General features: G+C 36.7%; 1 protein-coding gene across 1 annotated transcript in view; it reads left to right on the top strand.

Annotated features, from left to right (window-relative positions):
* The window catches only part of SDK1 (sidekick cell adhesion molecule 1), a 1,320,044-nt gene that overhangs the window by 904,750 nt on the left and 390,498 nt on the right, over nt 1-24,796 (top strand). Inside the window, 3 exon segments of the mRNA XM_007498416.3 lie at nt 747-937; nt 10,676-10,759; nt 19,024-19,218. Coding sequence (XP_007498478.2) covers nt 747-937; nt 10,676-10,759; nt 19,024-19,218 — 470 coding nt within the window.

Raw genomic sequence — 24,796 nt, 5'->3', positions numbered from 1 at the left:
TGTTAATTCTTTATTTAGAGCTTTTTAAAAAAGCAATAGGCTATTGCTCTTTTCTCAATGATAAAGACTCTTGTTGGCTAACTGTATTTATTAATATAACATCTTTTAGAAGCTAAGAAGATTACTTTACCTTGCCCAACTATGGGGATGGTACACATACTTCTCAGTCTATGTATAGGTTATCTATTTATTATTTAAGCCCTTACCTTCCATCTTAGAATCAATACAAAATGATTCTAAAATAGAAGAGTAATGAGAGGTAGGAAATGGAGGTTAAGTGACTTGCCCAGGGTCACATAGCTAGGAAGTATCTGAGATCATATTTGAACTCAGGACCCGCTGTCTCTAAGCCTGGCTCTCTGTCTACTGAGCCACCTAGCTACTCCCTATGTATAAGTTATAATGGAGCTTCAACATATAAGCTTTAGAGAGGAAGAAAGGTTCAAGCCTTACTAATGATGGGCTGATTTTCTCTCCTCTCTGTATGATAACATCTCCATGAGTGAGTTCCCATGGCATCGCCTCCTGTATCATTGAGTTCCATAGAAGAACCTCTTTTTAATATTCTTTTTTTTTAATTAACCAAATTATTAGGAAGAATTGTAACAGGGATTTACATGCAAATGTCCATTGTTAGCATTCTTCTGGATACTTTCTTTGTGGAATAAGTGCCGAATGAAATGAATTTGTTATTGCTTGTCAACATAATTTAGAATGATAATCAGTAATGATTTTTGTCCTCACAGACCTATTGAAGAACTGAGCATGACTTGGAAGAGAAATGGAGTAAAAATTACTAATGGACTCCACAATTTGGGGAGAAGGCTTACAATCACCAACCCGACATCGTCCGACATTGGGATGTACATCTGTGAGGCTGAATTAAAAGGAACTAATTTTGAGCCAGCAAGAACAAAAGCCTTTCTTTCTATTATAGGTAATGCGAGTAGCAGAGAACATTAACTACCAGTATTTCCACTTAGAGTTAGAGTATATGGGCAGTACAATTGAAACAAAGTTAAATACTCATTTCATTGACCTTGTACTTCAACTCCTTCTGAGGAAATGGGACAGAGGGGGTAAAATGAGGTTATCTTACAAATTAATTCAATCATTCTTTTCCATGAATAAAAATCTATTAAATATTTTGGAGCAACACACTGATGTTTTTCCTAATACCCCACGAAATTTTAATTTAATCATAAAGCCTATGAAACACAGTAGTAAAATCCTTATCATACAGCTCTCATATCTTGACTAATTTTAATGCCATTAAACCTTGATGTGAAGCCTACTTTGTACTTCTGGCTTTCAGATTGTCAGCATTCTTTCTCCCAAATCCTGCCCCTCCCCCGGAAGAAATTTTGTAGAACTGTTTGATATTGCTTCTTGGTAGACTAGTAATGGAGTAATGTGAACAGAGATGCTTCCTGGGAAATGGGCTAAACAATATTAGTGAATCAGGAAGAAGGGGGAAATTAGCTCCCTCCACTAATGTTTACAGAGTAGTACCACTGTGGATATTAGACAGAATCTATACATGCTTATATGATTAAAGAACTATGGTATCTATAGTCACCAAGGAAGAACATCGTGAGATGTTGATAATACCAGATTCAATTATGAGGCATTTGATTTTATCTTCCCATTATTTTCAGTTACTGAAATCTTTTTAGCCCTACTTAAGTTGCTACAATTAATATTTCTTATAATCTGTTTCTGTTTCTCAGCTTTCTTTGGGTGCCACAATATGACAAATTTGAAGCAGCTGCTAGTCATTCTCTCCTCTCCCCAAGAAATAAAATAGATGATTAGTGAGACAATAATAGTAATAGAGGATTGGTTATAATAGTGATAACCTTTATTTAGAACTTTTCTAAAAGCAGTAGCTTTATGAAAAGAATATTGTCCATACATACATTTCATTGAATGCTTTTTTTAAAAAACAATTTTCTTTAAAGCTAGTATTTTCTAATAATTGTTTAAGTAAACTTTCTGGTATTGACATAGTGTTTGAGACAGTTTGCCTTTTTTTAAAACTATGCCTCATTTCCTTAAATCATTGGAAGAAGTGCGTGTTGCATATGAAAATAACTAAATATGGCATTACACAAACCTGTCATTATTTTAAAATGAAGTCTGGGAGTTTTAAAAGCATGAGAAAAAAGTGGCCTTTGAATAACAAATCATTATTGAGTGTATACATGAGATCCAAGATGGTTCTTTTAGCGGCTATTTTCATGTACCCACTAGCTATTGATAGTAGATAGTATATTTTAATTCCAGGCAAAGGTATTTTTTTCCATCAGAGTTGATCTATAGCTATATCAGAACAGTACACTATAAGCTGAGCCATAATTAAAATTTCCAATCTTTAAATCGTCCATAGACAGACTTTCTTGTATTAAAACATTTTAAGGTAATTTAGACAAGAAAAGAAACTTATCTCTCTGTAAGCCAGCATGTTAATTTCCATCATAATTCCTTTTTTTAATGTTTAAAGTTTATCATGTAAACCTGTTTTGCAGTTACTTCCAAATATCAAAGCAAATTGTTTTTTTTTTATTTCCTAGAATTAACTCTCAAAGTTCTCTTTTTTTAAAGGTGCATGAATACATGCCATTTATTTATGATAATGATTTAATTGCTTTCTTGTTCATAGGATTTTATTATGACAGGTGCAGTTTTTCTGGCTTGCTGTAAAGTAATACCTAAGCAAAGAAAAGTATCTTTCTCATTTTAAAGATTTGGGTTTGATTGTAGCCCCCATATCCAACAGTCATTAAAGCAAGTCTACTTAAAGTGCTCTTATGCCTTTCCTGGCAGTGAGTTATGAAGAAGTTGTAAAAGAAGTATCTCATAAACAAGTCAATGAAATAAAGCAGAAATAAATTGGCTACCAATTACTTTTATTTCACCCAGATAAAAGCAGATAATGTAGTTCAGGTATTTATTCAAAAGTTCAGTATTGCCTATTGCTATTCTTTTCATTTTATGAGTTTTAAGTCAAAAGATACGAAGCATCTTGGTTTAGAGAATAGAATGCTAAGCTTGGAATTGAAAAGACTTCCAGTTCCAAACCTCTTCTGACCCTTCCTAGTTATTGCAATCTTCTCCAATCTTCAGGCAACTATTTAAGACCTGTAGTTATAGATGGATACTAATACACATCACTGGAGAGCCTTCCTAGTCTGAGAGTTCTCATATCAAGAAAATCAGCATTACCTGACATGTGAGTATAGAGAAATAAACTCAAGAGAGAAGTTTATTGCAAAGACAAGGTCAAATTGAGAGGTTAGTTCATTAATGAAACCCCAGGGTTCAAATTTGACATTCAAACTACGTAATGAGTCAATGTCCAATCAGTGTCCAATCATTATCCTACAAAATGCAAATAAGATGCCAGTGAAAAGAGTCCTGTTGTTGAAAGAGTCTCTTGACTTCAGGTGCTTTTTATCAGGAGCCTGTCTTATAATTCATTTATGTTTCTTTGAGAAGCACTTAAAATGTTTAATTTGTTTTTATGTAAAAACAATATAAAAAATGTGCAAGTTAATTATTGACACGTTCTCACAGCCATATAAAGGAGCCATAGGCCAGTTTAACAAAGAGTAGAATTAACTGAGAAAGTAACAAGATGTTAAATTTATAGAAGTGTTTATAAAAGAAGAGAGAGAGCCATGGTAAACATTATAATTAGCACTTACCATCCATGGTGTCTCAACTAATTGTAATTTCCAGAGTGTTGTATAGGATTCTAATAGGAGTTCAACTTTAGTGGAGAGAAGAATTGCCAGAGAAGATGTGAGAAAAAACAAAACGGATCCCTCTTATCTGCTATTCTATCTTTTTTTGTATCCCCTTCATTCACTTCTCTTCACATGTTAAGATTAATCATATTTTATGACTGTTGACCATTAATACCATGAGAGGAATGATGAACAAAACTACAGAGAAACCACAGAATTCCCTTTCTGTATTGAACTCTACACCTCTAATAGATCTAGGAACCCTAACTTTAAGCCAGCTATTGAGAGAAACAGAAATTGAAAGGCAAAACCAGGATCAGCTTGTACAATCCACAGTGACCAAGTGGTTTCTGCTATGACTACTTCTCAGAATGGTGGCTTCTGGTCATCCAGCTGTCCTGGAAAGTCTAGAACAAGGGTAGAAACAGAGTTCATATTTGCTGATGTTTCGCCATATACCAGAAACTCTAATCTCTTGAGTTGCTAGAGTCACTGATAGATGATACTAATACAAAAGGAAGGAATTTGCTTGGTGTTCGATTGCCTACTAACAATTAGCTCAAGACTTGTAGATCATAATTCTTGGACAGATGTGCAGGCAACCTGAAAATGGTGGCTTTTTTTTTTACACTCTTAAATTCTCACAGCAACTGAAATACCTTTCCTGATGTCTTTATATGGTTATTGTTTTTTTAATTAAAAATAAAAAAACCCTCACCTTCCAACTTAGATACTGTGTATTCGTTCCAAAGCAGAGGAGTGGTAAGGGCTAGTCAATGGGGGTGAAGTCATTCGTCCAGGGTCACACAGCTAGGTAGTATATGACGTCACATTTGAACCCAGGTCCTCCAGTCTCTAGGCCTGGCTCTCAATCCACTGAGCTATATAGCTGACCTGCCCCCTATCTTAATAGGAGATAATTTCACACTCTAGTTTTATTAGCTGCCAATATAAATTTTTAAAGGCTAATATGTTCATATGTCAATAGTATAACAGTGTTAGAAAGAACTATTGCTTATTAGAAAAGACAATTGCATTTCCATTTACTATTTGAAGATTATGGCTTAGAGTTTGTACACAGCTAGGCTAAATGAAAGCAGACTTTTCCTTTTAAACGCAAAATCTTTTAATGGTTGTTTCACAACTGTTTTTCAAAAAAATATTTTTATTCTACTACACTACATATGCAGTAAACCAGGGAATGAGACAGAAATCATCACAATGAAAGATGAACAATGAATGAAAATGAAAACTATGCAAGGTAAAGAAAGTAACAGAATCGCCACTGGAGGAGCCCTTGGTGACCCATGGAACAGAACACGCTTTGCTCATTTGGCAGCTACATGTGTCCTCTTCCACCCACTGAATTCCCCACAGGTGTGTGTGTTGTCTGTGGTCACTGCGTGCTGATTTTTAATAATGTGGCTGCCCCAGGTGCTATAATTGAAAGAGAAGAAAAGTCTTGCTGACCCTTGGAATCCTGCCCTTCATCCCAGAAGGAAGTTGCCCCAGGCTTGAAATGATTTACGGATAGTAACCATGGAGGAGAATTTCATGAATAAATAGATGGTCCTGGTTAATAACCAACCAGTAATTAGGAAGAAATGATATGTAGGAGAAAAGCCTTTTAGATCAGGTACATTTATTCTTGACTTCTTTTTCCAGTCCCTGAAGGGGTCAACAACTTATGTAACACTGTATGAGTCATCACTCAGTCTCCCTAGAACTCTTTTTTTCCCTCACCTATAAAGTGAAAGAGGAAAGTAGGTGGTCTCTAACTTTTTTTCAATCCTAAAATAGAGTATTTCAACTAAAATGGAGAAAAAGAATTTTTTATTTTCATTAAACTCTAACTAAAATTTAGCATTCCTTTTAATAAATGTAGGCAACAAATCACAGTTGTATTAACAATAACTGTGACCTGATCACTAATAGAAATGCTATTTTTAATCATATTAAAATTGTCACAGATATCTTTTAAAATATTATGCTTTTCATTACTAAAGAATTACTGTAGTTCTTAAGCCTTTTAATTTGAATATATTTTAATTGTATTGTTTCCAAATCCATATTGGATGACTCGGACGTCTTATAGAAATTTTAAGCAACTTAATCTTTAAAAGTTCACTGAACCCCTATATGGAGCAGTGTTTAGAACGCTGGACCCGAAGTCATAAAGACCTGAGCTCAAATCCAGCCTCAGACACTTAAAAGCTCTGTGACCTTAGCACAATCCACAGTGACTATATGGCTTCTACTATGACTACTATTCAAAATAGTGGCTTCTGGTGGTACAACTATCCTGGAAAGTCTAGAACAAGGGTAGAGGCAGAATTGATCTTTGTTGATATTTCATAATATGCTGGAAAACCTAATTTCTTGAGTCACTTTTCCCTGTCTCAGTTTCCTTATCCATTAAATGAGCTGGAGAAAGAAATGGCAAATTACTCCAGTAGCTTTGCCAAGAAAATACTAAATGGGTCACAATGAGTTGGGCATACTTGAACAACAACTACTATATCTTAATTTGTTTTTTAGAAAGTAGTTTATTAAAAAAAAACAGGCTTCCTTTATAATCCTTTATATTTTATTCAATGCATTTAAAGACATTGTTCTCAGGTTTGCTAAAGGGATCATGCAAAATGTTTCTATTAAATATTTAACAACTGGCTTTCTGGGAACAAAATGTATGCATGATACTTTTTTCCTCCTGTTCTTATTTTATTTTTTAAAAATTTAATATTTATTTAAAACATTTGATTTTTTTCAATTACATGTAATAGCAATTTTTAACAGTTGGTTTTTAAAAAATTTGAGTTTCAAATTTTCCCCCTTCCTCCCTCTGCTCCCCATTTTTGGGAAGACAAGCAATTTTGTTGCAGGTTGTACTGCATTATTAACATTTTCTTTATCACTTTCTTAAGGCTAGATAAATACAACAAAATAAAGAATCAAGTCCAGATTTGTAATGTTTACAAATTTCTGTGGGATAAATGCTCACAGTGAAAATTTGACAATCAGATCTCTCCTACTATGATTTAGTTCTAGCAAACCACTGGGTCCATCACACACACACTTGCACTCACCCTCACACTTGATCAAGTCTTGCTCTAAGCCATCCCTTTTGTTTTACTCTTCAGACAACTATGGAAAGGTCTAACCATTTATAACAGTGAATAGCAGGGCAGCTACATAGCACAATGGATAGAGCACCAGGCCTGGAGTTTAGAGAACCTGGGTTCAAATCTGGTTTCAGACACTTTCTGACTATATGAACCTAGGCAAGTCACTTACCATTCTTCTGTCTTAGAATTACTACCCCAACAGGAGGCAAGGGTTTTAAAAAAACAAAAAGAGTGAATAATGGGTCAGTCAAGGTGACCACACCATTAATCCCACCTGCTAGAGAGCAGTGATGGCAAACTTTTTAGAGACTGAGTGCCCAAACCACACCTTCATGCTGTAGACAAGGGAGGGAGGAAGCACTCCTGTTAGGCTGTTGGGCAGAGAGGTGGGGGATTGCAGAAATGTCCTCCAGCATGGTGGGGGAGGGGGGGAAGCAGCCCCTTTAGGCATATGTCCCAAAGGTTCATGAACACACCTAACAAGGAGAAGGCTGGCAGATCCCTTGGGCTCAGGAATTCTGAAGTTTGGTTGACTCAGCCAACTAGGAATCTCCAGTAAACAAGAAAGGGAGGCCCAGTCTTTTAGGGGAAAAATAGAGGTAAATAACAACACAGTCTCTGTTACCAGTTACTTCTCTCTCAGAAGAAGCCCTGAATAAGCCTATATGATAGACTATATGTAGTTGCCTAAAAGTAATCAGTAGATATCTTATTATCTGTTGCCTAGTCATTATTTAGGTTTCAAGAAATCAATGTACATTGCTATTATTAAAATGTGCTAAACCATAGGCAGTTTGTTGATTTTTACCTTGGTGTGTATTTTACTTTGCCTTCCCTTTAAATGAATTGTGGTCATGGTTATTGACTGATTACATTCATAATGACTCTAGGAGCATGACCTATGTAAAAGGACCTCAGTGGGATACAGCTGTTGTATAGTTAGAATATAAATAATGTTCATATCATTATTATTGATTGTGGAGGCATGTCCAAATGGCAAAATTATGAGTATGCAATGAGGATTAGCTGGAGCCAGCCAGAAACTCATATTTTCCATTATTTCTTTAGGCTAGTTCTATGCAGCAAAGCTAAATGGAGAATTATACATTTAACTAATGAATTTGGGGCCAGTGAGACAACCAGGGTGGATAATTCAGGCAAATTTGTTATCCTTGAATTACCCAGATAATTGTAAAAGACTATCACTAATTTTGCCTCTAGATAAAAACCTTTAGGTTCTTTCTTCTTTTCTTTCTTTCAGATGTTCAGTATTTGTTTCTGTCTTTTCTCTAAGTTCTTGTTTTAAGGATACACAGACAGCCTGCCAAGTTATATTATCTGCATTCAACAAAATTACAATGAAAATAAACTGCTTTGGAAGACAGTGCCCAGAAATTAATTATCACATAGAAACTGAATTCGACAGCTTTTTGTTATCATGATAATGAAATCACTACAACCTTAACACCTGGGGAAACTGGTCATGCCACTGTTGTGTTTCTGCTGAATAAACTGGGACTAATGTGGCAATTTATTTTCCTCTGAAATTCCATGTTTAATAAAACATTTATTTATCTATTTTTATTTATTTATTTTGCTGCAGAGGTTCATGCTTTTTTGAGTCATTTCTTTTGTTTCAATCACTATTCATGAAGTGCCTACTATGTGAAAGGGACTCTTTTAAATTCTGGGGATAAAAAGACCAAAAAAGGGAAAAAAGAAAAAGAAAAAAGCAGTTCTGCCCCTGAGATATTTTCATTCTATTGTGGAATAACATGTATACAGAGAAAAGTACATACAAAATTTTTGAAGTAACATTCAGGGCTTACAACTGTTATTTCCCATGTATTCTGCTTGGACATATTTGTTTGCTTATAGATTGTAAGTTCTTTGAGGAAAGGAGCTGCCTTTGGCCTCCTTTCCCCCTTTCCCCTCAGCCTCCAGTACTTAGCACAATGATTCCTGCCTTCCTGCAGGGTATCAGTAAAGGCCTCACATAGGCGATTCTGAGAGGAAGAAGAACATTACAAATAGAGGTTGAGGTGGACAGAGGAGAAAGAAGAAAAATGAGGGGGAGGCAGTCTGTTCAAAAACATGAGGGGGGGAGTAGGAGGGAGTGACAGTGAAAGCAGCTTGTGCAAAATCATGGCACGAAGAGAGATGGAATATCATGTGAGGAGATGAGCAACAAGTAGGCCAGCATGGCAGCCATGTAGATATTATGGAGAGGGTCGTGCAAAATCAGGCTGAAAAAATAGACTGGAGCCAAATTCTAAGTCCCTGATAGGAGATTCCATACTGAAGCCAGGCAGTATAAAGCCACTGAAGTTTCTCGATCCAGAGAGTGGCATTTTCATTGCATTTCAGAAAATCCAATCTTTACAAATCAGTCTCAATCCAATTCCTCTCGCCCGAGCTATGCCTAGATTGTCTGATAAGGCCGCATTCCCCTTGCGAAGCTTCTTTTTTCTAACAGAGAACAGTTTGGCCCAGGCAGGCATCAGGGCATCAACTGGCTGGGCAGCCTAAACAGAGACGGGCACCCGCTCCGCCACCTGGCTATATGGCCGCAGCCATCTGGGCTTCCCAGGTAGAGTTCCACAAAGTCTGCCTTCTTAATCCTGGGCATGTCTGTCCTCCCAGGCATGTATTTGGCTGTTCACGAGGTGGAGGAGAGGGTTTGTTTGTCACTCTTTTGAGTTGTATTCAAGTATTAAATATGTTTTGAAGAATTGAATTGCTAAGGCATTTAAATGTTTTAATATGCTGTACTTCTCCTCTGCTATAGGCCCAGGGATGTACTATGGCACTTCATTTGACATGCTTCATGAGGCGGTGTTTAGCTTAGATACGGAAGCAAACTATCCTATAAAATACTGTGCTTGTAAATATAAACCTTTATGAACCTCTTGGGAGAGTCCTTCTAAACTGTGAATTAAGATATTCCATGATTCAAGCTCATAAACTCAAAAGTAGCCTCCGCAATGACTAGTAATTTGCTGGCAGAAATCTTGGGTAGAAATTGCCATTGACCACCCTCTCCAAATTCCCAGTTTGTAGCAATGATAGTAACTAAGGGTACAATTATAATTTTTTACCTGTTTTGTTTTGTTTTTAAAACTCATGCTAAGGTTTTTTTTAGTACTGGTTCTACGATTTAATCTGAATAGAAAATTTTAGGTGAGGAGCTCTCCAAAATGTAGATAATAATAGTAACCTCAGCTAACATCTAGCACCTACTATGTACCAGTCATGGTGGTAAGTGCTTTTCAGATATCTCATTTGATCCTCACAGAAACCCTAGGGGGTAAGTGCTGTTATTATCCTCATTTTACTTAAAAAACAAACAACAACCTTATTTTCTGTCTTAGTAACATGTCTTTTGATAGACTAGGCAAAGAGGGTTCAGTGACTTGCCCAGGGTCACAAAGCTAGGAAGTATTTGAGGCCATATTTGAACCCAAGACCTCTCACTCCAGACCTGGTGCTCTATCCACTTTACATTGAGGAAATAGGCCAAGAGAGGTTGTCACTTGCCCAGGAGCACATAGCTAGTAAGTATATTAGATTAAGTTCAAGTTCTATTCACTGCACCAACTATTTGCCAACTAGATAGCAATCCACTATACAATTTGTAATTTTGGAGAGGTTAAGCAAGGCCAAGGTCATACAGTTAGTATATACCATAAACCGAATTTGACCTCAGATTTTTCTGAATCTGAAGCCACCCCTTTCCTTTGTCTACTGTATGGAAATGACTCTCTACCTCTTTGGTAATGTTTTTTTCTTTCTTTTTTAAAGAGCCACCCTATTTTACTGCTGAACCTGAGAACAGAATTCTAGCCCAAGTGGAAAAAACAGTGGATATCACGTGTCAAGCAATGGGTAAGTTTCAGAGTTTATTAAACCAGTATAACAAAGATAAATGGTATGTTTATTGTGTCTTCCCTTGCCAAGTAGAGTTTTGACCTTTAATCGTTAGCATTCTTTTTGGGAAAATATTTAATTGTTTATTTTGCTTTGTCACAGGCTAAATAGCAACAGCTTTTAGTAATGTACTTTGCTATTGATATTGTAATATTCATTATCCAATGGGCCAGTCTCACTTTCTATTCCTTCACAATCATTGCTTTAATGGATAATTATCTTATACTCTGAAACCTTTAATTGATATTTACTTTATGCTTGTCAGGAGCCCAGTTCCTAGCCTCTCGCTACTAGCCTAAGATGGATAAAGACTGGAACTTGTAGGTATGGATGAAACGGGGAGTTGTTAAGATTTTCAACATTATAACCTTATAATTCTAGCATTGAGGACAAGATAATAGCAGTGTCAAAACCTTTCCACATGTAACTGTGCTCATACTGGCTCCAAGTGCCTAAAGGCCAGGTATTCTTTTCACCCTTCCCCTAAGCCAGCGGTTCTCAACCTCTCAATTTGTAGCAATGAGAATACATAATGCATATCATTCTGAATCATAACTGTAGCAAAATTACAGTTTTGAAGTAGCCACCAAAATAATTTTTTGGTTTTGGGTCACCGCAACATGAGGAACTGTATTGCAGGGTCACGACATTAGAAAGGTTGAGAACCACTGCCCTAAACTTTTCTGACACACTGAGAAGGTTTTGAGGATATCTAGTTTCACCACTGACTCAAGTCTTCCCTGATTGTGTTCCCCGGATTTTAGGGATTTCCGCTATCACAGTTCCATTTAATCACTAAAATTTCAGATTTGCTTTTACAATGGCATAGCAAGAGTAGACATATAAATGAATGCCTTCCCTCAACATCTGGGCTGTGAGAGGCATATTACCCCTAAGAGCACTGTGGTCTTTGGGGAGAGAGAGGGGATGAGGCTCACAACTTCACTGAGTTCCTTCTTAGCATAGCTCCACCAAGTTCCAAGACCAGCACTCCCTGAGTCTATGTTCAAGCATCTTGGCTTGTGAGGGCATCCCATCTGGTAGCAATATCCCACCTGAAATCCTCACTCCAAGGTTCACATGACTCAAGCTTCTCAGTCTAGGGACTCCATTGTTTGTTTCTAGAACTGAAAAGGACAAAGGAAACAGACCCAAACCCCAGGTCATTTGATGGTGGTCCTACAGGGAAAAGGAAAGAGGTGGTCCTTCCCCCTACCCAGCTTAGTGCATGGTGGGCAACCAAGACCTTCACTACCTAGATTCTGCTGGAAAGAGGGAGAGAGCCTGTCTCTGTGAGGGTTTGAAAGAGTCAGCCAGTTTCAGCCATGTAGCCAATAGAAAAGGCTGTTCCAAACCATTTGGTAGGGGAACCCAGAATGTCGTCTCCTGGAAGCAAGGCCCTGGTATCTTCCACTTAGGTGTCTCCATCTTAGGTGATCTGGGCATGTTCAAAGTCCCAGTACACAGAGAAATGTACCATTGTAGACAGTTGGGACATGATTTGATGAATGATAATGATGTAGTAGAAGGATCCTTTGCTTAGATTCTTGTTTTAGCTCTACCACTAACTTTTGTGTAACCCAATTTGGAAAGCCATTTCATCTCTATGGACCTCAGTTTCCATTTCTTTAAAATGAAAGTATTGCACTAAATAATTTATAAGGTCCTGCCCAACTTTAATGTATGCTAGGAATTCTTCTCTATTGTGGAACTACACTCATAAAAACAGGCTTTTATTTCATTTTCCTACCCTTTTCCTACCCAAATTCTATACCACTTATTGAGCAAAGCATAGGGTCACCTGTGGCATGAAAATTTGACTATATTTTGTGCTAGAAGGGGGTCCCTAAAGGTCGTTTAGCCCAGAGATATCAAACATGTATCATCTCTGCCCATACAACTCCTGAATGTGGCCAAAACCAAATTAAAATGTAATTGGGAAATATTTAACAAATAAATAAAAATGCAGTAGAACATAGATAATGTTAATATGTTGTTTTTAGTCAACATTGGCCCACAAGGATCCCTATGTACATGCTAGTGCCCCATTGAGTTTGACACCACTTTTCTAATCCAGTCCTCTCATTTTAAAGGCAAAGAAATGGAAATTCAGAAAAGTAACTTGACTGAGTGAGAAAAAGACCTCAAGCCCTCCAATTCCAAATCCAGCTGCTTTTTCATTATACCTCAAAATAAATTCAAATTTGGGAAGAGTAGAGTCACCAAAGTTGGATGTGAACTAGGTGATTAGACCCTTGAAACAGAAAGGAAATAAAGATATCCTTATCCCTGGAGCATTGAAGAATCTACTAAACAGTCATCACTCTTGAATGGTTTAAGTATAGTCCTTCATAATGTCAGAGGGCTTGATTATATATCCTCTTTTAGTCCCTTCCAGTTCTATGATTCTACAAAAAGATGACCCCTAACATAAAAGGCTTGGGGCAAAATAGTAAATTTCAATTAATGGGATGGTAGGGGCTGTTTGCCAAATGCAAGCTGTAGGAAAATGGATTTTTTATTGTTTTAACAGGAAATCTTACCACTTTTCTGCCTTGTCTGCATAAGGAGAACTATTCAGTTCTATGTCAAGCTCTTTTTCATTACTTAGTGATAATTCATATTTGCCCAAGGGGATTTTTGACAGATGAATTACAATCACAGTGAGAATTCACAACATTAGCATTTACACTAGTTCTATATATGCATGTTATTTATGTTATGTCTACTCCCTAACAATACATCATGCTGGACAACATCTGGACATTAGCATTTCTCCTATTGTTTTCCTCAAATGTGCTAGGTAAAACTTTTATGGAATATTTCATTAATGGGTACTTCACTATAAATTCTGGTGGGAAAAACCCCATAAATATAGATCTAGTACTCACTTCCATGAAAAATATATTCCACTTTAGCTGGATAAATTTAACTTTGTAATTTTAAGAGCACAGATGAATATTTTGATATTTGTAATACACAGGTGTTATCCTCCCAGATAATAAACCTTTTCTGATGATGATGAGTAACATTATTTCTTTTGTGAATAATGTAGAGACCAGCATGTGACAATTTTTTTCCGTAATGTCCTCTTAGGTGCTTTGGATAATAGCATCTGATGCCCATAAGAGTTTCTATTAATAGCCTTGATTCATAAATGCTTTGTCAACCCAAAATGGTTCTTCTTACATTTGATATGAATTCACAAAACCCTAATAAAGTTCTTTGTCAAAGGGTGTTCACTCTGCCCCAAATTTCAGCCATGTTCTCTAAAATGGTTGGAAAATCAGGCAGTAGCACTCATTACCCTTAGCCAAAATACCAGCTTCTATGTGAAAGACTGAGTGTGGCAGAAATGAAGTGGCATACTTCATCCCTCTCCCTCTCTTCTCTCATTTCTTTCTCTGTCCTCTTTCTCCTCTCTCTCCTCTTCTCCTCTCCTCCATCGCCATCTCTCTGTTTCTGTCTTTTTGTCTGTCTCTTCATTTTTCCCATGCTTGAAGAACAGGAATTATGCACAGGCCTGGTTACATGCTTTTCCCCCCTTAATAATATTTTACTTTAAATTTTTTCCAACTATCTGTAGAAACAGTTTCCTGACATTTTGGAATGCAAATTCTCTCCCTCCTTCCCCTCTCCCCTCCCCAACATAGCAAGTAATCTGATATAGGCTATACGTGTGCTATCATGCAGTCTAGTTATACACTTTTATCAGCATAGGAGCCTTGACCCTGCTTCATTTTTTACCTTAACTGTTTTGTCCCCCACCTTGGGCAATCTGCCAGTCTCCTGCTCCTGGGGACTTGCCCACCATATAAATGCTCAACTTAGTGCCAACTCCCAGTCATCACTACTTCACCCAAATATTACCACATCACATACTTACTCAACAAAGTACAGAGGCTCCCCTTTTCCTATGGGATTAGAAATAAAATCCTCTGTTGGCAATGAAGCCTCTCTATAACCCCATCCTTTTCTGCCTTTCCATTCGTCTTAACGTTTTCCTTTCCTCCATGCCTCCTATCGTCTAGCTTCATTAGCCTCTTTGCTGTTCTTCACATAAGACTTTCCACCTGATTGAAATTTTCAGTGAAATATTCAGTGACTGTCCCCCAGGCCTGGAATGCTTTCCCTTCTCTTCTCCATCTCCTCTCTTCCCTAGCTTCCTCCAAATCCCAGATAAAATTCCATCTTCTTCAGGACCTTTTCAGATCTCCCTTAATTCTATTGCTTTCAATTTCCTCATGTGTAAAAATGGGTATGATAATTAATAAACCTCACGCACAAGCTTATTGTGAGGATCAGATAATGTAGTTATAGTGCAATGCAAGCATAAAATGGATCTTCTAAACTACAGCTTCTCTGAAACTTATTTTCTTCTATAAAATGGAGGAGTTAAAATAGACAGTCCCAAAGGTCCTTTCCATCTGTAACATTCTGTGTTCTGAATTTTCCCTGGACTATAGGCTGGTTAAACCAAGCAAAAATAGAGTACTTGGCAATAGTACTTTTTGTTCTTTCTTCTTTTTTATTGTTGTGAATTTTACAATCAGCCAACACAAACATTTCAAAAATATAAAGAACAGAAAGGAGGATTATATAAAATCTATAAATATCTATTAATGTAATTTTAAAAACCCATATGTGGTTCCCCAAAGAGATAATGAGGAAAAAGACTTGTAGAAGAATATTCTGCACTATTTGAGGTGGCAAAAAATTGGAAAATGAGGGGATGCCCTTCAATTGGGGAATGACTGAACAAATTGTGGTATATGTTGGTGATGGAATATTATTGTGCTCAAAGGAATAATGAAGTGGAGGAATTCCATGGAGACTGGAACAACCTCCAGGAATTTCTGCAGAGAGAAAGGATCAGAACCAGGAGAACATTGTACACAGAGACTGATACACTGTGGTACAATCGAATGTAATAGACTTCTCCATTAGTGGTAATGCAATGATCCTGAACAACCCCGAGGGATTTATGAGAAAGAAAACTATCCACATTCAGAGGAAAAACTATGGGAGTAGAATCACAGAAGAAAAACAACTGCTTAATTACATGGGTCAAGGGGATATGATTGGGGATATAGACTTTAAAGGATTACCCTAGTACAAACATCAACAACATGGAAATAGGTTTTGATCAAGGACATATGTAAAACCCATTGGAATTGCGCATCAGCTATGGGAAAGGGTGGGGGAGGGAGGGAAAGAATATGATTCTTGTAACCAAGGAATAATGTTCTAAATTGACTAATTAAATAAAATTAAAAAATAAAATAAAATAAAACCATTGATTGATCCTCCAGCAAAAAAAAAACAAAAAAACAAAAAACAAAACAAAACCCACATGTTAAATTAAAAAAAAAAATTCTATTGCCCTTCCTTGGTTGATTATCTCCAATTTATACTGTAATTAACTTGTTGTTTACCTCATCAGACACTGAGATCCTTGAGAGAAAGGATTGGTGTGTCTTTTGCCTTTCTTTGCATCTACAGTGCTTAGCACAGTACCTGACACATAGCAGGAGCTTAATAAATGTTTATTTATCATCATCATCAACCTATCTCCAAGCAGCTTTCAGCCTCAACCTACTCTAGTATCTGGAATTATAAGTATACACCATGACATCTAGCCATAAATTTCAGTCTAGTACCCCATTCTCCTTGCTAACTCAAACATCTTCTAGTAGAAAGTACTCTAAATGAGTTCTGGGTCTGGCTGTGTCAAGTCACAAGTTGTATGTCATCAGGCAAGTCATAAACTGTCTGAGCTTCAGTTTCTTCATTGTCAAAATGAGAAATGTTGGTCTACATTATCTCAGGTTCTTTGGAACTCCTTAAAAAGATGAATGCTTCAACCTCTACTTGATATCTGTTTACCTCTAGTAAAATAATATGTATATGGTTGCTAGGAGAGGGAATATGAGTACTAAAAAGGGAATCATTTCCCTTATTGGTTTATTTTGTTCTTTTTTCTTGGGCAAATGCCACCTTTTTAAAACCGACAAAACTCAGTGATTCTGAGAATATAAAAAAAATTTAATATATTCATAATTTTGAAAGGAGAATTTGTAATACTAAGGGATATTTTGGAGGATAAGATTTCTATTCAAAAGTTTAAATTGCCTAATGTAGAAATGGTGCAGTCATTCAATGTTTTAATAGTTATCTCCAAATAAATGGCTTTCTTAAGTTATCCTCTCGACCAAAGCATATGCTGTTTTTGCATCATTTCTTTAGAATAAACTCCTAGGAGGTATATACTTATAAGCATACTTAAAGCCAGCCTTTCTACAGTCTATTGCTATCATATAATTTATTGCTTTCTTTTAATTTTGACAGTGTAACTACAGTAGCATGGGAAGTGGTTATTCTTTGTGAAAGCTACATGATGTAATTCCTATTAGAGGGTTTTACATGAATTGGTTGCATGTTTACCTTCGAAATACATGTGTTTTTTTTTAAATTTCCTAATCTAATGAAAAGTGACAAGAAACATAATTAAAGCAAAGCAAAGGATCCGACAACCCATTATCTTGAAATATTCAGAGACACTGTTTATTAAAGAAAATATTCTGAACTTGATGAGTAACTCTTATGAGAAAAGTAACATGCAGGAAGGACTAAAGGTTTAGCCGTAGGGTAGGAGAGACCTGGGTCAGAGTGCTACTTGTGCTACCCTTTCTCTACATGATGACCTTTGGCAAATCCTTACCTTCTCTAGGGCTCTGGCAACTTGAATCTGCATCTAAGGTGGGAACTTCCACACCAGGAGTTTCCTCCACTGGTAAAATCATAGGTCAATACCAATAATAGTAATAAGAAGAACATGATATCTAGAGGTTTCAAGTGGCTTTGTCTGTAAAAATTATTTCTACTCCTATTTTTAAAAAATACAAAGAGACAAAGATCTTGGTATTAATACTGTATCTAGATATTTAAATAGTCCTGTCATGGGCTCAATATACCCATGTGCACATTTATGCCTCACATACATATATACAACCTGTGCATACATACACATGAATATACATACATGTAAATTTATACAGTCATTTAAACAGATGCCCAGGCATGTGTATATATGCATGTATACTTACATATACACATACATTGTTAAGATATGTCTGATTCTTCATGATCCCATGCACCAATTCTGTCCATGGAGTTTTCTTGGCAAAGATTCTAGAATGATTCATCATTTCATTCTCATGGATTAATTAAAACAAAGAGAGATTAAGTAACTTGCCCAAAGTTACACAACTATTTATTAAGTGTTTAAAGTCAAATTTGAACTTGGGTCTTCCTGACTTCAGGCCCAATGCTCTATCCAATGAACTATCTAGCTGATTTACGTGTGTATACATGTATATATATATGCGTATATACATAGATAGATTTAGACAGACAGATAGATGAAAATATGGATAAAGACAGACAAATGAACAGATAAATAAATGGAATGAAAGACAGCTAGAAAAATGAAGGAAGATGGATGAATGGATGGATAATGAGAGGTGAGTGGGTGGATAGATGTGTAGACACATACATATATAGATGGGTAGATAGATACCTAGGAAATGTGTGTATATATACAATGCACACAAAAATGCATGCTTTTATACATGTACACACAAGTACATGTGTGGCAATACACACACGAAACCTGCATGGGGCCTATGCACACAATGGTGCATATGATGGCATACATGCACACATATACACAGTGCACCTATATCTATGTAGACACACAAACATTCCTATACCCCCATGCTTCATTTCCCCACACCCTGCTCCAATATCATAAGTAAGTGATGCTGAAAAATGCTTTCACATGAACATTGAAATTCAAAATCCTTCCTCAACTATGCTCACTTGTGGTATAAGAGGAGTGCTGAATGTGGAATCAGAAAACCCTTCAGATTCTACTTCAGACTCTCGCTCTCTATGTGCCCATTCCTTGGCCTTAGGTGTCCCAATTTGTAAAAATAAAGTTGAAAAAGGGCATTGGACTGAATTTAATGAACTATTGAATAAGTATCTGAATTTAGGATTATCAGAGCTACTACTCTCCTCTACTAGTCCAGTTTATCAAGAAATAGTTGTATGTGATCAGAAATGTGGCTTCTTTCTTTCTACTGGTTTACAAAGACCTTTTTAAAAAAAATTATTGGTAACAAAAACTTTTTTTAAAACATTCTTTCTTCCATATGCAGGAGTCCCTGTCCCTAATCTTGAATGGTATAAGGACTCCGTCCCTATCAGCAAGCTCCGAAATTCTCGTTACAAAGTGCTAGTGAGTGGAGGTCTACGAATCCAGAAGCTTCATCCTGATGACTCTGGTATCTTTCAGTGCTTTGCAAGAAACGAAGGGGGAGAAATAGAGACACACACCTACCTGGATGTAACCAGTAAGTACAGGATGTCAGTAATACCAAATGATAGTGAAGTGCCCTTTTAGACTCATGTCACTTTAGTATGTGACAGCTGAACATCCATATATTCATTATAGCTTTGCAGGAGATTGAGAAGATACACTGGTAGCATAAATTTAGATTGGCATTATCTGTTCTCTGGTTTTCCAGCACTGACCACACTGTGAATAGCTTTTTAAAAGGGAAAGGAAAAAAAAAACCCTCAATGTCTTCCTAGAAAGAAATGAAGGCCTAATAATGAATAAATATCTGTCTTATTCTTTGTCTCTTGATCTTCTTTCCTTCTTTTATATCCATTCCCTAGTTTAGTTTTATTGAACAATTATAGTTCTTTTGTGAATTTCTTTTATGATCATATGAACTGAAATGCCTTGGTACATTTTCTTTGAAAAAAGCATAAGGGTTTATCTTTATCTCTCATGATATTAAAATTTTTCTTCTAAAATGAAGTGGAACTTGGTAATTATTGAATAATACCTTTTGCTCTTGCCCCATGAGACAAAATGCTTGGCTGATTATGTCCTCAGTCAGAATACTATTTGAGAGAGTTCAAAAATACTTGAAGTTGTGAATTTCAGGGCTTTTATATCAAATAAACCAGAATACGTATTACTTCCCATTAGACTATGAATTCCTTGAGGGCAGGGAATGGTTTTTGCCTCTTTTATATATCTCTAGTGCTTAGCGCAGTGCTTGGCACATATTAGACCCTTAATAAAGGTTTGTTGACCAAATGGTTACCGTAAATTTGGGCAAACTAAAAGCCATCAAGATAACCAAAGGTCAATTTTTTTTTGGGGGGGCTGCAGTTTGGAAGATGAGATACTAATCTAGGTACTTACATTTAAGCAGTAAATGGATTATTAGAAACTTGGGTTAAAATGAATCTTTGTAAATGAAGTCATTTAAAATTAGGCTTGTAATGAACATGGAAATATGTTTTACATGATAGCACATATATCAAATTACTTACTATTTCAGGAAGGGGAGAGGTGAGAGAAAGAAAATTTGGAACTCAAAATGTGAGAAAAATGAATGTTAAAAATTTCTTCTACATTAGGAAAAAATAAAGTATTACTAAAATTAAGTCTGTGAGTCTTACAACCTCTATGACCTTGGACAAATCACTTAGCCTCCCTGGGCCTCAGTTTCTTCATTTGCAAAATGAAAGACTTGAACTAGATGGTCTCTGAATTCCCTTCTATCCCCTGACCAAGGATGCTGTAACCTCCAGTGAATCTCTAAAACAGTAATATTCATGAAGCAAGTAATCTCTTCCTAATTTACTTTTTTTTTCTAAATTCAGATATTTTGCATGTTAGATTTTCTTAAAGCAGGGCATACAAATTGTTAGGGGGAAAAATGTATTCAAGACCAAGAAATGATGCTGTATCTATTAGCTGACATTTATATCTTCCTTATAGTTTAGCTTACACTTACATAAAACTCTCCAGTTTACAAAATGCTTTACATCCCCCTTGTGAAGTACGTGATGTTCCCTTTATCTTGTTACAATGAAAGAAAATGAGGTTTTGGGAGGTTAAAAGACCATCCCCAGGAACCCATTGCTCCTCCTCTTTCTCCACTTAGACTCTTCTTTCTTAGCTGCCTCACAGTCTACCTTACTGCAATAAAAATAAAGTAGAATTTGAAGGAGAAAATGAAACTTCTCAGTAAAAGTCTTAAAATAAATATAATATGTCTTCCATTTATCAAGTGTGAATAGAATGGAATGTTACAAATTCTTTAATGTTTTCTTTAACCAAGTCACTGTCCATAACATGTTTGCTGGGTGTCTGGTATGATTTACCTGTAGATCTTGAACATTCCCATTAAAATCTCTTAAGGTGTTTTCTGGCCATACACCCAGTGATTGCCCCAACCCTAGTGAGAAAGGCAGCCAAAGTCAACAGCAACAGGCATTTGACTTGTTGGATAAAATACTCAAACTAGGAACTGGAAGACTCCTAGATTTAAATCCCACTTCAAATACTTACGACTTCAGACAAATCAGAGACCCTCTTAGGATCTTAGTTCCTCATTAACAAAAGGAAGGGATTGGAATAGATGATCTCTAAGGGCTCATCCAAGTCTACATTTATGATCCTATGATTCTACTATTAATTCAATTCCTCCCTAGCTCCTCTTTCAATATGATTCCCTTTCCACAAAAATCCTGTACTCCAGTGATCTCAAGATACATAAATGAAAACTAGTTCTTCAACTCTTTCAAAAAAAAAAAAGTTGTGAGTTTTTTTCTAATATTTTTAATGGATTACCAATTTTCAAATTCTTAAATTATAACAAAATAACCATAACATTCATTATGATCTTATTGAATTTAATCATTCTTAGATGATTAAAAAAATATTAAAGTTCCTCCAGTGCCTTAGGGTCTTGACTATGAACACAGATCCTTATTACCTCTCACTTAGACTATTGCAGTAGTCTCCTAATTAGTCTTCATGCCTCCAGTGTTTCTTATCTCTTATCTGTTCTCCACATAGCTACTCAATTGATATTCCTAAAGCACAGGCCCAATCCAGTCTTTTTTTGCCTCAAGAAGTTCTAGTGGCTACCAGATGCCTCTAAAATAAAATGCAAATTCCCCTGTTTGGCATTTAAAATCCTCCAGGCTAGTCTAATGATTTTAGTCAACCTTTCCAGATTTATTATATATTATTCTCCATTCCAACTGAACCAGCCTACCCACAGTGAGGAAAAATGCCCTTGCTACTAAGAAATTGATGTCATATTTGGATATGAATATAAATGACATTTCATCTCCTGTGGGAAGCCATCAAGCCCATGCTGTCTGACATGGTCACATGTGAGTTCCAGAGTTGCAAAGCAACTTTCTGGAACAATAAGGCATCCACGGAACCCCCCCCACCCCGCCACTGTGACTTCTCTTTCTAATGGAATTATTATGATTATTGTTCTTTCCCCACTACAGGAGAAATAATATGGGAGCAAATACTTATAGGCTTAATACACATACATCCCACTTTCATCCCCCCAGATTATTGCCCTAAAAGATTACATTGACAAAATTAAAACCTAAAGATCATTACCCATTACCCCCCTCCTTTCCCTTTCCACAGAGTTACATTAACTCCCATTACAAGCCAGGTAAGCCAAGAACAATCACTTTTGTAATATTTATTGGGAAAGGAAATGGGGGGATTGGAAAAATGGGGATAAAGTGAGGTTTACACATTCCACTGAATCTGTTTGTGGACAGAAACCAGGCAACATTGTCAGGTGCTTTAAAATAACACAAGAAAAATAGAACTTGCAAATTGAGGAAAACCCCAAATCTGGTTTGTAATGAAATTATCCTCTAACCCTGTACCTAGCTACTAAATGTTTTGTTACCCATCTCCTAAGTAATTGTGATTGATTGTGAAAGCTGACCAAAAGTAACAATGATTCTCCTAACTAGTCATGCCTTAGGTCAAATGGGACTCACCTCCAAATCATCCTATCCATGTCATTTATCTCCATCTCTGTTGTAGCAGCAATATTTCATTGATTATCTCCTTAGGCTTCGTGTTTGTTGTTAGGTTCTATGGAAACATGTATATTGAAAATGATTGTGTGCCAATGTGACAAGGAAATCACTTTAAAAGACTGATATATATTAATTTAAGGTTGCCAAGGAATTCAGCTATATAATTCCTAAATGAAAACTCAAGTCAGCAGTCAACCTTTTATGGAGTTTAATTACAAACAGGAGGAAGGAAGGTATTAGAGAGAGAGAGAGAGAGAGAGAGAGAGAGAGAGAGAGAGAGAGAGAGAGAGTAAAGGGGAGAGAAGGGAATAGGGCTTAAATACCCCTGCTGTTTAGGCTGGGCCAAAAGGCCCAAGCCCTTAGATAGCTGAGGCAAAGAAAAGAGATCAGTCCCTATCACTCACGTGACCAAAATGGAGAAACAGTCTCAGGGGCCTCCACCTCCAGCTTCCTTCAGAGCAAACTTCTCAAAGCACCACCTCTCAGAGCAAAAACCTCTCCAACCAACCACACCCTCAGTCCTCAGACCCTTCTATCTTTAAGGAAACCATCCAAGTTCCCTCCCCTCAGTTCTCACATCTACCAATCACTGTCCATGTCTTCCCTGTGCCAATGGTGGCTCTACCTTAACCCAGGACCGCCCAGATGTCTGTGGCTTTGCACATGTCTGTTGAAGGTCATATTCTCAAATAATTAAATTTTGATCCCTGCTGCAGCACTTCCTAAATCCTGTTAGGACTGAGTGGGGTGGAAATTGTATTTTCCAAGACCTGGTTCTGTCATTCCAAGTATCTCTATTGTATCAATTCTAAAATCAATCATGACTCAAATAACTTCCTGTTCTATGCTTAAGCATAGGTCAAAGCCCTTTCCGTTGTTCAGCAAAAGGTTTCTGTCCTAAAGTAATCTTAAGAAGGGAGGAGGAGGAACCTCCCATGCCAATGGGGTTCACATTCCAATAGAGTTCCCACTATCAATAGGAAATTTTTCAAGTATGAAATTTCCCAATGGTGAAATTTCCAACATTTATTAAGTCTAAGAAATTTTAAGGTTTACACCAAGAATGTATGTACTCACTGAATCTATAAAATAAACCAACCCCTGTGCCTTGGCAGAGCACTGTGTGATGCCTGATGTGGGATAGAGCATGCAGTGCCTTTCATTCATTATTCAACCAAATCATCACACTTACACAGAAGGACCCTCCCCTCTGAGAGACTGCTGGATTAGCTCTCAAAGATCACCCATCTCCATTCACTTGCATAGATCATCCAGGTTGACTTATCTCCTCCACTTTGCACAATCCCTACCTTCCTTCAAGGTTCATTTCATACAGGAAGCCTTTCTTAATTTCCTTCCTCTCCTCTCCTCTCCAAACCTTCCCTTACCCCCTAAACTTGTGTTTTCCCCTATCAAAACTTACTTTCTATGGTGACTGCTAGGTTACACAGTTACACAGAACACTAGATCTGGAGTTGGTAGCACCTAGATTCAAATCTAGCCTCAGACACTTCTTAAGCCGTGTGACTCTGGGCAAATCACTTAATCCCAATTGCCTTGCCCTTATGGTTCTTCTATCTTAGAAATGTTGCTAACACAGAAACAAGGGTTTAAAAGAAAAAGGAAAAGGAAAATTCTTTTTATATATGTTATAATTATCTCTATTCAGCATGGTATAATTAGAAGAAATGGTGGTTCTGGAGAAGACTTGCATTCAAATCCTGTTTCTGATAATTATTACCTGTGTCTTTGGGCAATTTTCTTAATCTCCAAGTTGTTCAGTTTCCTCATCTATAAAATCATGGAGTTGGACTAGCTTTAGGTCTGTCTTTGATTCTATAACCCCATGTTGTTCTTTGCTAACAAAATTTAAGCTTCTTGAAGGCATAATCTTTATATTCCCAGTATATAGCACAGTGTCTGGCAGATGAGAGGCATGCAATAAATGCTTGGTGAAAAAAATTAATGAATTTGTGACATGATTAGGGAGGGAGGAGACCTAATAGATAATGTAGTCCCTAGGAACCCCTATGAGAGGCT

Source organism: Monodelphis domestica, chromosome 7 (genome assembly GCF_027887165.1).
Source record: "Monodelphis domestica isolate mMonDom1 chromosome 7, mMonDom1.pri, whole genome shotgun sequence".
NCBI classification, from domain to species: Eukaryota; Metazoa; Chordata; class Mammalia; order Didelphimorphia; family Didelphidae; genus Monodelphis; species Monodelphis domestica.
The sequence above is the reverse complement of the archived record's forward strand: the minus strand, read 5'-3'. Positions and strand labels throughout refer to the sequence as shown.